The 13,412-nt window shown below is 42.3% G+C and overlaps 1 protein-coding gene across 2 annotated transcripts in view; it reads right to left on the bottom strand.

Annotated features, from left to right (window-relative positions):
- sp4 (sp4 transcription factor) overlaps positions 1–3,752 on the bottom strand; it is a 49,023-nt gene extending 45,271 nt beyond the window's left edge. The window contains exons 1-3 of one of the 2 annotated variants that reach the window (XM_020529430.2): positions 3,408–3,752; positions 3,009–3,091; positions 976–2,641 (exon numbers count right to left, since the gene is read on the bottom strand). In XM_020529430.2, the coding sequence (XP_020385019.1) occupies positions 976–2,641; positions 3,009–3,091; positions 3,408–3,684 (2,026 nt within the window). In that variant the 5' untranslated portion in view covers positions 3,685–3,752. Of the gene's footprint in view, positions 1–975; positions 2,642–3,008; positions 3,092–3,291; positions 3,326–3,407 lie in introns of those variants that run through there. The other variant, XM_020529431.2, reaches the window with a different exon arrangement.
- Between the last annotated feature and the right edge of the window lie 9,660 nt (positions 3,753–13,412).

Below are 13,412 nucleotides of genomic sequence, written 5' to 3'. Positions count from 1 at the left end.
TGCTGCCTGGCCTGCTGTGTTCCTCCAGCTCCAGCATCTGCAGTTCTAGCTATCTCTGAAGTACAATCCAAACAGCCGTGCTCACAGGAATAAAAACATTACTGATGTAGAAAGATTCAACTTGAAAAAGGTGCAAGTGTTGGGAAAATAATTTTGTATAGGTTGTATTGTAGAGCATCATATCCGTGACTTAATACAACAGAAGGAAATGTATAGCTTAGCCCAGTTCCCATAAAAATGTTTTGCTGCATATTTTGATAAGGCAATTCCTTTTTAACCACAGATAATAAGGTGTAGAGCTGGATGAACACAGCAGACCAAGCAGCATCATAGGAGCAGGAAGGCTGACGTTGCGGCCCGAAACGTCAGCCTTCCTGCTCGGCCTGCTGTGTTCATCCAGCTCTACACCTTGTTATCTCAGATTTTCCAGCATCTGCAGTTCCTACTATCTCCTTTTTAACCAGGTAGAGTGCAATTAAATGCCTAAGTATAAATCTGAATGAACAAAATAACACTATGCAAGAAACAAAAAAGATCAGGTTATTTGGAACTTACTTCCCCGAAGGTTGACACACTCCTTTTGCCAACACTATTATAGAAAAAATTTTCTGCAAAATGTAAATTCAGAGCAAAGACTTCACAGAAACTCAACTTCAGTATTTCAGGAATAAACTAATCCTATATTTCATTGTGAATTGCACATACAATTGTAGCTGTCCTAAACAAGGTCACTTTTTGAAATCACAATTCCCCTACACCATACATAACCACCACCAACACCCACCCCACTCCCCTTTCTCTAAGCCAAAAGCTTCCAAGTTTAGTTTATACAACGTGCAACATATTCGACAAGTAATTTGTAGATATTTTGATTTTTAAAAAAAAACAAATACTTGATATAAACCATGCCAATGTTAAGTAATTTAAACATATTTGTAATCTAAAATGTAAAATAGTTGACAAATATAGGCATACCTGTTAGATTGGCGATGGCCACTGGTATTCCTTGCACCTGAAGTCCTCCTGAACTCAAGCTGCCAATGTTGACTGTTTGAAGGTTAGGAACAGAGGCAAGTTGCGCAGCACTTAGATTAATGGTACCACCAGTAACAGTTACAGGGGTAATTTGGGCAATCGCTGTTTCACCAGAGTTACTTGAAGACACTGGGGTCACAGTCAGTTGTTGGGCATTCTGGATCTGTACATTTGAAAGGTTCTGGATGTTCTGCAGCTGTATGGTTTGCCAGTTTATCTGCCCAGACGGTGTGATGCTCGGTGCGCGAATGATGACCTGAGTGGGATTCTGCAGCGTGGACAGCTGAAGGGTCTGGGGCTGGACAGCCTGCAGGGCCTGGCCTTGGATGGTGGCGACGGCCTGTTGCTGCGGGATCTGCGCCTGGACGATCTGCTGCTGTTGGAGGGGAGACGGCAGCTGGAGCTGCTGACCCGCTTCTGGAAGGTTCTGCAGGCCGTTGGGCTGAGCGGCGTCCCCCTCCCCTTCGGCGGCGGCGGAGGCCTGCGGCTCCTCTTCGGTTCCCACCGGCTCGCTGAAGACGGCGTCCGAGGGCTGGAGCAAGGAGGAGGCGGCGGCGGCGGCGGTGCCTCCGGACAACGGGGAGGCGGTGCTGGCTGTAGAAGAGGCCGGTGGAGCCTGGGGAGGTGGAGATTCGGGCGTGTTGTTCACCGCCGAGGCTCCGCCGGAGATGGGCGTGGACAAGGCCTGAGCTCCGCCGTTGGAGAGGCCGCCATCCCCGGAAGGTTGGACGAACTGAATGGATCCTCCTCCGGCCGCCGCCATGTTGTTGATGGGCACGGCCAGAGTCACGCCGCCTCCCAGATTAATGGGCAGCGTGGCGACCATCTGAGCCTGAGCTCCGGAAATGTGAACACCCTGTAACTGCAGAGGGATGGACAGGCCACCGCCGCCGCTGCCGGTACCGGCCGCTCGGATCTGGATGGGCACGGTGTTAGCCAGGGACCCGGCCTGAGAGGAACTCCGGCTCGGCGGGGCCAGCAGGCTCCCCGCCGACACGATCTGGATCGACTGCTGCTGCCCCTCGGCCCCCGCCGCCGGGATCACCTGGTACTGGAGGCCGGAGGACGAGGTAGACGACGACGAGGAGGAGGCCGCCACCACCGCCCCGGAGCCCGCGCTCACCACCATGGCCGTGTTCGGGAGGCTCTGCACCGGCACCACGTTGTACTGACCGGCCGCCGACACGATAGGCCGGATGCGGTTGGGCGATCCGGCCGGGACATCCTGTCCGCTGGTACCGTTATTGCCGCCTCCGTCGTTGTTGTTGCTGCTGCTGCCGCCTCCGCCGTCGCCGCCGCCTTCTCCTTCGCCGCCGGTCGTGGCCGCCGACGCCCCTTGCTGCTGAACCGCGCCTTCTTTCGTCGTTGAGGGCCCGGCGGCGATGATCTGCCAGCCGTTTCCCGACAGCTGAGCGGTGACCAATTCGAGTTGTTGTTGTTGCTGCTGCTGCTGCTGCTGATGGACCGCTCCCGAGCCCTGGTCGATAACGAGCTGACCACCCTGGAGCGCGGTGGAGGCGGCGACGGCCGCCCCTTCCGCCGGCCCCGGGGATCCGATCTTGCTGCAAGTGGCTGCGAGGAGGGCGAGAGGAGAGGGCTGGGTGTCCTACCCACATAGACACACACAGTGGGCGGGTTTAGAAAGGAAAGAGTGGGTGTGAATTTACATTAGCACAAAAAAGGGGCTTCACTCAGGAAGTACAGAGCAATTAACGACAAAACAGTTGCATTTCGATCGTTACAACAAATTTAAAAAGCGTACATTTCTAGTTTGCTTCATCAGGAAGTAGCTGCTGAGATCTGCGGGAGAAAAATGGCTTCACGTACAAATGCAACAGAGACAAGTGGTTAGCAACATTAGTTCAGGAGCAGCAGTAGTTGTAGCACAGAAAGCATTTTCATCTAAACACACAAAAATAAATTATTACAAGCATATATTAGAAGTCTGGATTTGAAAATGGAGTTTCCATTACCTGTGAGCCTGATGTTTTGATTTGCAAATATTCACCAGGTTTCCCTCCTTCAGTTAGGGTGGCCATACTTTCCTCCTTTTGATCTGTGAACAAAAAAATACAAATAATCGTAATAAAATAAGTTCATTTTTTTGTGAACTGCACGTTACTTTCACATAGTTGTCTCAATCAACCCATCAATTCCCCAGGAAGGGAGGGGAGGAAAAAACAGAAACGTGGTTTGAAACCCGACCCAGTGGATACAAAGTAACACCCAAAAGAGGGTTGTCTCAAGACAACTCACTACTGTAGATTCTTGGTGTCAGGCTGATCAATTAGCAGAAAGCTTGTCACCAAGGTAAATTGACCTTTTCCCTCTTGTTTTTTTAAGGAGGGAGGGATAGAGGGAGGGTTACGTACCACTCATTCTGCATTGCTTAAGAAGGGAAAAAAATAAGGCCAATACAAAATGTAGGCAGAACAAGGCAGGGCTGGCCCTTTCTTTCCACGAATGGCTGTTTGCGTAGGACGGAATAATCAGGTTCCTCTTGATTGACGGAAATGGAGCTAGGAGGCGGAACCTCGAACCCGGCGACAGCACCAACGAACCCGGAGACTTAACGTTCCGAGCTCGATCCACAAGCTGATTGGATCTGTGGCCGTGGGACTGGAATGGCGGGGGCGGTGCGCAGAGCATGCTGGGGGTTGTAGTTTCTCTCCTGATAAACTCGCTGGGTGGCGGGGACGAGGACTTCAGCTCGTATGGCTGGGCTGTCACGCATGTGCGATTGGCGCAATCTGTATGGACGCGTTCCCCGCCCTAGTTTTGCCCTTCCCCCTCCCCCTACATCAGGGTAGGATGGGCGGAAGCAAACAAAGGCGGCACTTTGTGTGCTTTTGGCGGGTGGGCGTTTTTGGTGCACTGTATTTGAAGCGTCAGGGTTGCATTTCTTTCGATTCAGGCTTGTGATGGCAATCTCTAAAGTTTTTAGGAGGCATTTAAATCCTGGTTTAGATCAATGGAAACCACAGATGTTGTTTTGTAATGCAGGTACAGGAGGTTTTGTGTTGCAGATACTGAGTGGATGCAAATTTTGTACTGCAGGTGCAGAGTGGTTGCAGTTTTGTAAAGTAGGCAAATGAAATTGCAGAGGCTCTGGATGTTATTTCATTGTACTTTTGTGTTGGTGATACCTAAGGGCTGCAAATATTATATCCTATGTGATAAACCCATTAATTACAGTTCAGCCATGAGAATTTTTTTTAGATAACATTGAGTGATTGGAAAAGTATGTGCTAATAAGTAAAAGACAACACGCATTTGTTAAAGGATAATGGTCTTTGGTTAACTTGGTTGAGTTATTTGAATGTTGCGCGCGCGCGCGCGCGTGTGTATGTATACACTTCCAAAAACATTACAATAGCCCTGTTTCTAAAATATATATCTATATGATGAAAGGTATAGTAGTAGTGTGAATACTAAATTGGCTAAAGAACAGAAATCTCTGGTGGTGAAATAGATCTTTACTGTAGGTTAATGTGTTGTTCTCCAGGTGTTGATGTTTAGGAACAATGTTGACCAGATGGACCTTGGATCTATGGGGCATAATTTCAACGTCTGATAACGACAGAAACTCTGGATATAATAAATAGATAGGAGGGTGGTAGTAATAGACTATGGAAATACTTTATTTCAAACACAAGGCAGATTGAATGCAATGCAGAGAAATGTGAAATGATACATTTTGGTAGGAAGAATGGAGAGGAGTAATTTAAAGATACAGTTTTAAAGTTTTGATTAACTCTTCATTGGATGTGATCATTACTAGCAAAGCTAAGAACAGAAAGTCTTTGGTCGTGCACATATCTTTGTAAGTGATAGTTGAAATGGTTATTTCTTTCAGAAAAGCATTTCGAATCCATGGCATTGTTAATAGATATAGGTACTAAAGTAAGGAAGTTAAACTAAATAAGTCTTTGTGGACAGTGTTTAGATTTCAAATGAGGTGTTGTATTGAATTTTAGTCACCATGTTTCGGGAAGGATATTAAGATCTTGGAGACCAGGTGGGAGAGATTTTCTAGAATTGTACCGGAAATGAAGAATCCATTCTATTGAGAAACTAAGGTTGGTTTCCTTAGCAGTGAAATTTTACAGTGAGATTTAGTAGAGGTATTCAAAACCATGAACAGTTCAAGTAGAGTAATAAAAGTTTCCAGTAGCAAAATGCCTGGTATCAAGAGGGCACAGATTTAAGGTGATTTAATATTGAGGCACATGAACCAAAGGCAGCATGAGGAAATAGTTTATTACAATGCAAGCTACTGTGATTTGGAATCCATTCCCTGAAAGGGTTGTTGGAATAGATTCAAAAGTGACATTCAGAAAGCAATTATATAAATATTTGAAGGGCAAATTATGCCAGACAATGGGGTAAGGGTGAGATGGTAGAACTAGTTGGATAACTCTGCCAAAGAGCCAGCACAGGCATTCATTTGATGCCTTTGTGATGCAGAGTCATTTTTGTAATGCATATGTGGGGTGCTGGAGACAATTTTATGATGCAAGGAGGAGGATGAATGGATGAAGTTTCTAAAAAATGTGTGGAGAAATTGGCTGAATATACAATGTGTGAGCATGATGTTTTCCTATTGTGTGTGTATATGGGACAACAGTATTATAACATGTCAGGGGAATGGAATTTTGTACTATGCTCAGGTGGAAAGGTGAAGGTGCAATTTTGACTGAGGTTGAGGGAAATATAAATGTTTACACTCCTGGAAATCAGTTTGGGCCACTGGGATGCTGTTTTAATCCAATCTTTAATGATTGCAACTCTAAAACCTGGATACATTTGAAAATACCATTTCATTGAATACTGAACAGCCAGTCAATGATGTGGAGGGAATTTTGAAGATTGGAGCTTCTGCAAATAAATTTTTGTGAAAATACTAACAGTTTTCATTGTCAGTGGCTGTAACGGACTAGTACTTTGCCTAAGTTTTAGACCATGTTGTTTTATTATACATATTTCTGCACAGTCCTGATTTTAATTCATGTTATACCGATTACATTTATATGTCACCTCTGCTATGCTTTAAGGGCTTTAAGCATAGAAAATTGTGTACTGCAATAAGTATCAAAAATCATCTAGATGTATGTTTGGCTATCTGGATGATAATGTGCTTTCTTTAATTAATTAGGTGGGTTCCACATTTAACTCAACCTCTATCCACAATGAATATTATGTTTATTCATACGTAATTTTACAGCACCTCTTCAGTAGGGCGTGTCGACTACTGATAATGACTACAGCATTTACTTTTAGAATTCTACCGTTGGCTTTTAGAATATTTGCTGTTTAAAAAAAAATTCACACTGAAACTGATAGGCAACACGATCAATTCAATTCTTTCTAATATTTCTTCATTAGTTGTCACATTACTAAAGTTCTTATTGAAAATAACTGCTGGAGTCACAAGAGTTGGGCTGGACTTGATTTGCAGTTGGCATGAAACTTCTGGCCAGAGTTGTTAATATTCTTCAAACTATTAGTTATTACTATTTGCATCTTTCAGAATGGAATTGGAAATGGATTTATTTCAGAATAGTATTCCAATACTATACCAGTAATGTGTGCCAAGTCATGGGTATGGAGATGGGTAGTCACATGGAATGAATTTCCTGAGGAAGTGGTGGATGTAGGTACAGTTACCATTTTAAAAGATATTTGGATAAGTACATGAACAGGAAAGGTTTGGAGGGATATGGGCTAGGAGGAGGCAGGTGGGACTAGTTTAGTTTGGGATTATGTTTGACATGGATTGCTGTATGACTCTAAGTAACTGCACATGAATAGATCAGGGTAGACTATGTGACAAATGTAGGAATTGAACCAGTTAAGAGTGTTTTTAAAAAAAGAGGATTATTGAGGGAATATGTGCCCCACTCCATGGTTGTGTTTGTGTGCATGACAGCTCACTTGTTATTTCTTTGAGTGGCACTAAGCACAATTTTTGAATTGAGCTGTACCAACATCATCACAAAAAAAGTCATATTGTTCGGCAGCCAGGTGATCTAGAAGTAAAGACACTGATGCTTTGATTCTGCATCCAGGATTCCCTTCTATGTGACTCCTGAACCACTGACCTTGGTTGTTTCTTTATCTCAAAAAGCACTTGCACACAAACTTGCATGGGCGAATCAACAGCTGAGTTGCTCCGATTATTTGGACCTCTGAGACCTTTTTTTTTGCTAGAGATATGTGTATGTATGGTGGAAGAGTTATCTGTGCGGGTGTTATCTCTGAACAGGTTGTTAGGAAAAGATAATTGACAAAAATGGAATGATGCAATTTGCTAAATGTTTAGCTCTATAACACAATTTATATGGCAAGATGTTAAGCATGTGGCTAATGTTGCATGATTCAAACAAACTTTGCCCTTCAAGCCTACTCTACCATTTTAAAAAATCATGGCTGATCTGGTGTGGCCTCAATTCCACATTCCTGCGTTTCCCCCATTAACCTTTCACTCCCTCACTTAACAAGAAACCATCTCTGCTTTTAAAAATATTAAAGGACTCTGCTGCCACAACCTTATTGGGAAGAGAATTTTAAAGTCTTACAATCACAATTTGAAAAAAAAAAGTTCTCCTTAATGCTGTTTTAAATGGACAACCCTTTTATGTTGAAACAGTGACTTCAGTTCTAGATTCTACCACAGAAAGAAACATCCTACATGCATCCTGTCAAGACCCCTTGGGATCATATATAATTCCATCAAGTCACCTCTCACCCGTCTAAACAGCTGACATAAACCTAGCCTGTCACACCATTTGTTATAAGATAACCCACCCAATTCCAAGTATCAGTAATTGTTTCCAATACATTTGCATCCTCCCTTAAATAAGGAGACCAATATCATACACAGTACTCCAGATGTAGTATCACATGACCTGAAGGATGACTCTCATCTTTTGTATTCGATCTCTTCTGAATGAACAAAAGCATCCTATTAGCTTTCTTAATCATTTGCTGCACTTGCATGCTAACCTTTGACAAAGTATACCCTACGACTCTGGTTCTCTCTGCATCTCAACTCTGCAATCTTTCTCCATTTTGGTGGTATGTTTGTTTTTAATTCTTCTTGCCAAAATGGGCAATTTCACATTTTCCCACATTATTTTCCATTTTCCAGATCTTTGTCAAATCACTCACCTATCCTGTCTACTTTCCCTTGGTAGTCTCCTTATTTCCTCTTCACAGCTTCCTTTCCTGTCTAACTTTGTGTTATTGACAAATTTAGCAACCATAATCATCAGTCCTTCACTTGAGTCATTTGTATAAATTGCCCCATCATTGATCGCTGTAGTGCATCACTGATTAGATGTTGCCAACCAGAATTTCCCTGAATATTTAAGGACCAATAAACAATATTGTCCAATAGTTTTATTTATAAATTCACTTTTTTGACTTGCAGTGATTGTACATCAAATTACTGTTTCCTAATCAATCAAAATTTTCTGTTTCTGTCATAATTCCTTTACACGCGAATGTATAAGTACATCGGGGTGGCACAGAGGTTAGCACTGCTGTCTTACAGTGTCAGGGACCTGGGTTCAATTCCAGCCTGAGGTGACTGTCTGTGTAGAGTTTGCACATTTTCCCCATGTCTGCATGCACTTCTGCCAGGTGTTTCCCTTTTCTCCCACAGTCCAAAGATATGCAGTTTAGGTGAATGGGCCATGCTAAATTGTCCCTTAGTGTCCTGGGATGTGCAGGCTAGGTGGATTAACCATGGAAATTGCAGGTTTATAGAGATAACGTGGGTTTGAGTGGGATGCTCTTCAGCGGATCAGTGCACACTCAATGGGCTAAATGGCTTCTATCTGCACTGTAGGGATTCCGTGGTACTTTGTAAAGCTACACAAAAATTTTAAAATAATTCTGATTCTTTACTAAAATTATTCTATGCCATTGTGTCAATTATAAGACACATGATTCTACAATTTATAAGTATTTGAAAGAAAAATCCTGAATCATTATGTACAAGGGAATTCACTGCTCAATTTAATAACAGGTGGATAAATTTCACTAAATAAAAATGAAATAAAAACTAAATGTGGCTATGGAAACATGTTTATATTGATACTCATGAAACCTTAGGAAGTTTAGTATTTTTGACTTTTCTGTAAAGTGTTATAGAGCTGAAGCTTCCCAATGAGAACATGCCGATGGTGATGTTTCCTCGTCTTGTTAGTCCTTATTACCCCCTCAATATTCAACAAATTTATTTAGTAAATAAATGAAACATTTTTGTTTTTCTTTGAAGGAGCTGTATGTTTGATTCTAGGACATTGCTGAATTAGCTGTTTGAGATAGATTAATGGTAGGTGAGCTACAATTACCTTTGGGAGAGGAGCTGAATAGAAGAGAGTTAAATTAGCTTTTTTCACAGATATGCAAATTGGATCTAGATTAGGGAGAACAGACAGCCATTCACGCAAGAAAGCAGCACTGCACATGATCTTCCACTAACTGCCATTTTTCATAATTGAAAATAGGTCAGTATATTTCAATTACTAAAGTAAGAATAGTGGTATGTTGGGCACTGTTCATATTTTTAAAATGTACCTTCTTGTGGCATTACATTGTAGTTAATATTTATGTTGTAAGGTAATGCCTCAGCCATACAGCTTTAATTCAAAATCTCTTAGTGAAGGATGCGATTAAACTTTTCCCTCCTGACAGATGTAAATACATTAGTGTTGGCTGCTTCAACCCTTTTACGGTATGTGCAGCAAAGAATGGCTTTATGTTAGCACGGTCTCTCTGATCACAAAATTAGGGTTGTGCAGAAAATTGTAATGTTACTTTAGCAAACTAGGGTAGTTTTCATAGAATCCCTACAGTGTGGAAACAGGCCCTTTGGCCCAACAAGTCCACACTGACCTTCAAAGCATCCCAGCCAGTCCCATCTCCCTATAAGTCACCTAATCCACACATCCCTGAGCACTATGGAGCAATTTAGCATGGCCAATTCACCTAACCTGCACATCTTTGGACTGTGGGAAGAAACCGGAGCACCCAGAGGAAACCCATGCAGACACAGGGAGAATGTGCAAACTCCATACATACAGTCTCCCGAGGGTGGAATTGAACCCCGGTCACTGGTGCTGTGAGGCAGCAGTGCTAACCACTGAGCCACCATGCCACCCTAAGGTTAGAATTGAAGTTTTATTTTACACTGAATTTGACTAACTGATGTTTCCAATATCAAAAGTTTTAAAAAAAAGTTTAATTTCACATTCTGGTCACTTGTATCACTCAGTGTTTCAACTCATTAAAGTTTAACATCAGTTCAAACAAACATACAGGTTTCCACATATATCTGTGAACTGTATCTTTTCAGTATTTAGCCCTTACCAATGTGTTCCGGGGGGTTAACAATTCCTATATATGAATTTATTTACTGCATTTAATGTACATCTATGTGGTCAATATCATTCTTGCAGGAACATGCCAACCAATATAAAACACAAAAATCACAACTAAAAGTACAGAACAGAAATACGTTTACATGGAATTACATATAAATCATAGTAGAAAAAGGCTTTCCATGTTCCAGCTGGTCTTTATAATTGTTGTAACCCTAATTTCATGTGATTGCTTTCCTCTACTTTTATTCCTATTTACTTCAACTATTTATCTGAAACTATTCTCAGGTATGACTGCTGTTTCAATACTATCTTAATTTCACTGTCACTCCTGCATTCACCTCCAGCCCCATGCCCCCAAATGATATAAAAAAGCAGATGGCAGGTTAAAATAAAATGGGTGCTTAAATATTCCTAACCTCTGACCCGACTGTCTGCCTTTATTTTAAAGGATTGCAATGATGAGGATATCTACTCTTATGTGACAGGATCCCCTTTAAACATGCATCCAATTATGACATTGAACACTAGGTTTTTAACCTCAGGATTGATCAAGAAGCAAAAGTGTCACCCAGCCAGGCAAAACCTGCCAGAAAGCGCGAACCATCATTAGATAAGATACAGAAAGATGAGATTTTCTTTCAATAAAGTAGCTTCCTCGTGGACCAGAAGGAGCAAAAGAATGCACTTGATTTTCCCTCCTCTGCTTATCAACTTAGTTTAGTACAGAGGACAGTTCTCACCTCTGTTAGATCCTGCCTCAACCTCCTCTGTTCCAAAGAAAACAACAGGAGATTATCTAGAGATAGTAAGAACTGCTGATGCTAGAGTCAGAGATAACACAGTGTAAAGCTGGAGGAACACAGCAGGCCAGGTAGCATCGGAGGAACAGGAAAGCTGACGTTTCAGGTCGCGACCCTTCTTCAGAAATGCCCCATTTCTGAAGAAGGGTCCCGACCCGAAACATCAGCTTTCCTGCTCCTCCGATGTTGCCTGGCCTGCTGTGTTCCTCCAGCTCCACACTGTTATCTCAGGAGATTATCTAGCTTCTGTTCATAGCTGAAATACTCAATCCCAGGCAACATCCTGGTGAATCTATTCTGCACTCCTTCCAGAGCAATCACATCTTTCCTGTACTGTTGTGACCAGAATTACATGCAGTAGTCCAGCTGTTGCCTCACTAAAGTTTTGTATATCTCCAACATAACATCCCTGCTGTTATAATCTATGGCTCCATGACAAAGGCGAGTTCCTGTATGTCTACTTAATCACCCTCTTAACATGTCTTGCCATCTTCAGGGATCTGTGGACAAGCACGTTACAAACCCTTTGTTCCTCTGAGCTTCCTAGTGTGTTGCTAATCATTGAGTACTCATCTGTTTTTTGTTTCTTTTCTAGTGCATCATTTCATTTCTATCAGGGTTAAATTCCATCTGCCACTGATCTGGCCATCTGACTGATCTGTTTATATCCTTCTGTAACCTAATACCTTTCTCCTCACTATTAACCATCCATCCAATCCTTGTGACACCTATAAACTTACATATCAAACCCCCCCCCCCATATTCTTAGTTACATCATTTATGAATATCACAAACAATAAGCGATGCCATTGCATTCCAGGCTCCAGTCACTCAAACACCCTTCTACCACCACCCCCTGTCTCCTGAGCCAATTTTGGATTCAACTTGCCAAGCTGCTAAGGATCCCATGAGCTTTTAATTTCTTTATCAGTTTCCCATGTGGGACCTTGTCGAATCCCTGCTGAAATCCATATAAACTACAACAACTGCCCTACCCTCATCCAAATATTTGGTCACCTTCTTGAAAAATTCCACCAAATTTGTTAGGCATGATCTCCTAACAAAGCCATGCTGACTATCTCTGATCAAATCTTGCCTTTCTAAATGGCAATTCACTGACTCCTTCACTATTTTCTCCAATAGTTTCTCTATCTCTGACGCTAGACTCATTGGCTTATAGTTTCCTGTTCTATATCTACTGCCCTTCTCATGAAGTGGAACAACAAAAGCTGTCTTCCAGTCCTCTGGCACTTCCCCTGTGGCTAGAGCCGATTTGAAAATTCAGGTCACTTGGTAATTTTGTCCCTTGTCTCCCACAGCATCCTGGGATACAACTCACCCAGACCTGGGGATTTTTCCATTTTTGAATCCGCCATATCCTCCAGAGCCTCCTAGTTTCTGATATCAATCTGCCCAGTCCATTTTCTCAAATTCTGTACCAGCATTCTGCTTTTCTGCAATAAAGATAGATGTGAAGTATTCATTTAAAACTCTACCAATGTCTTCTGGCTTCATGCACGGATTGCCCTCTTAGTCCGTAATTGACCCTACTCTTTCCCTGGCTATTCTCTTCCCCCTTAATATACTTGCACAATATCTTGGGGTTCTCCCTAATCTTGCCTACCAGCATTTTCGCATAAATCCTCTTTGTTTCCCTTATTGTGTCCTTGAGAGACACCCTGCATTTTCTGTACTCCTCTCGGGCCTTGCTCCCTTTGTATCTGTTATACATTCCTCTTTTCCATCTTATCCAGTCCTGAATATTTCTAGACATCAATGATTATCTGGGTTTGTTGCTCCTACATTTCACACTGAAGGGAACATGTTGGGCCTGTACTCCTAACGTAGTCTTTTGAACACCTCCCACTATTCTGCTGTACATTTACACTGAAATAGCTGTTCTCCGTCTACTTTGGCCATATCTTGCTTTTTGTTAACAAAATTTGCCTTGCACCAATCCAATTCCTTTTTCTGCAAACCTTTCTCCATTTCAATAACAAGCTTATAACATAGGGTATTGTGACCACTATCACTAAAATGCTCCCACTGTCATCTCACACTCATTGGATTTCATTCCCCAGAATAAGGTTTAGAACTGCACTGACCTTGTAGAATCATTTACATGTTGACTTAAAACATACCCCTGTACACATTTCAAGAAATCTGCCACTTTTTAACCCTTTAT

This window comes from Rhincodon typus, chromosome 2, assembly GCF_021869965.1.
Source record: "Rhincodon typus isolate 14 chromosome 2, sRhiTyp1.1, whole genome shotgun sequence".
NCBI classification, from domain to species: Eukaryota; Metazoa; Chordata; class Chondrichthyes; order Orectolobiformes; family Rhincodontidae; genus Rhincodon; species Rhincodon typus.
This window is presented reverse-complemented; position numbering and strand designations above follow the sequence as displayed.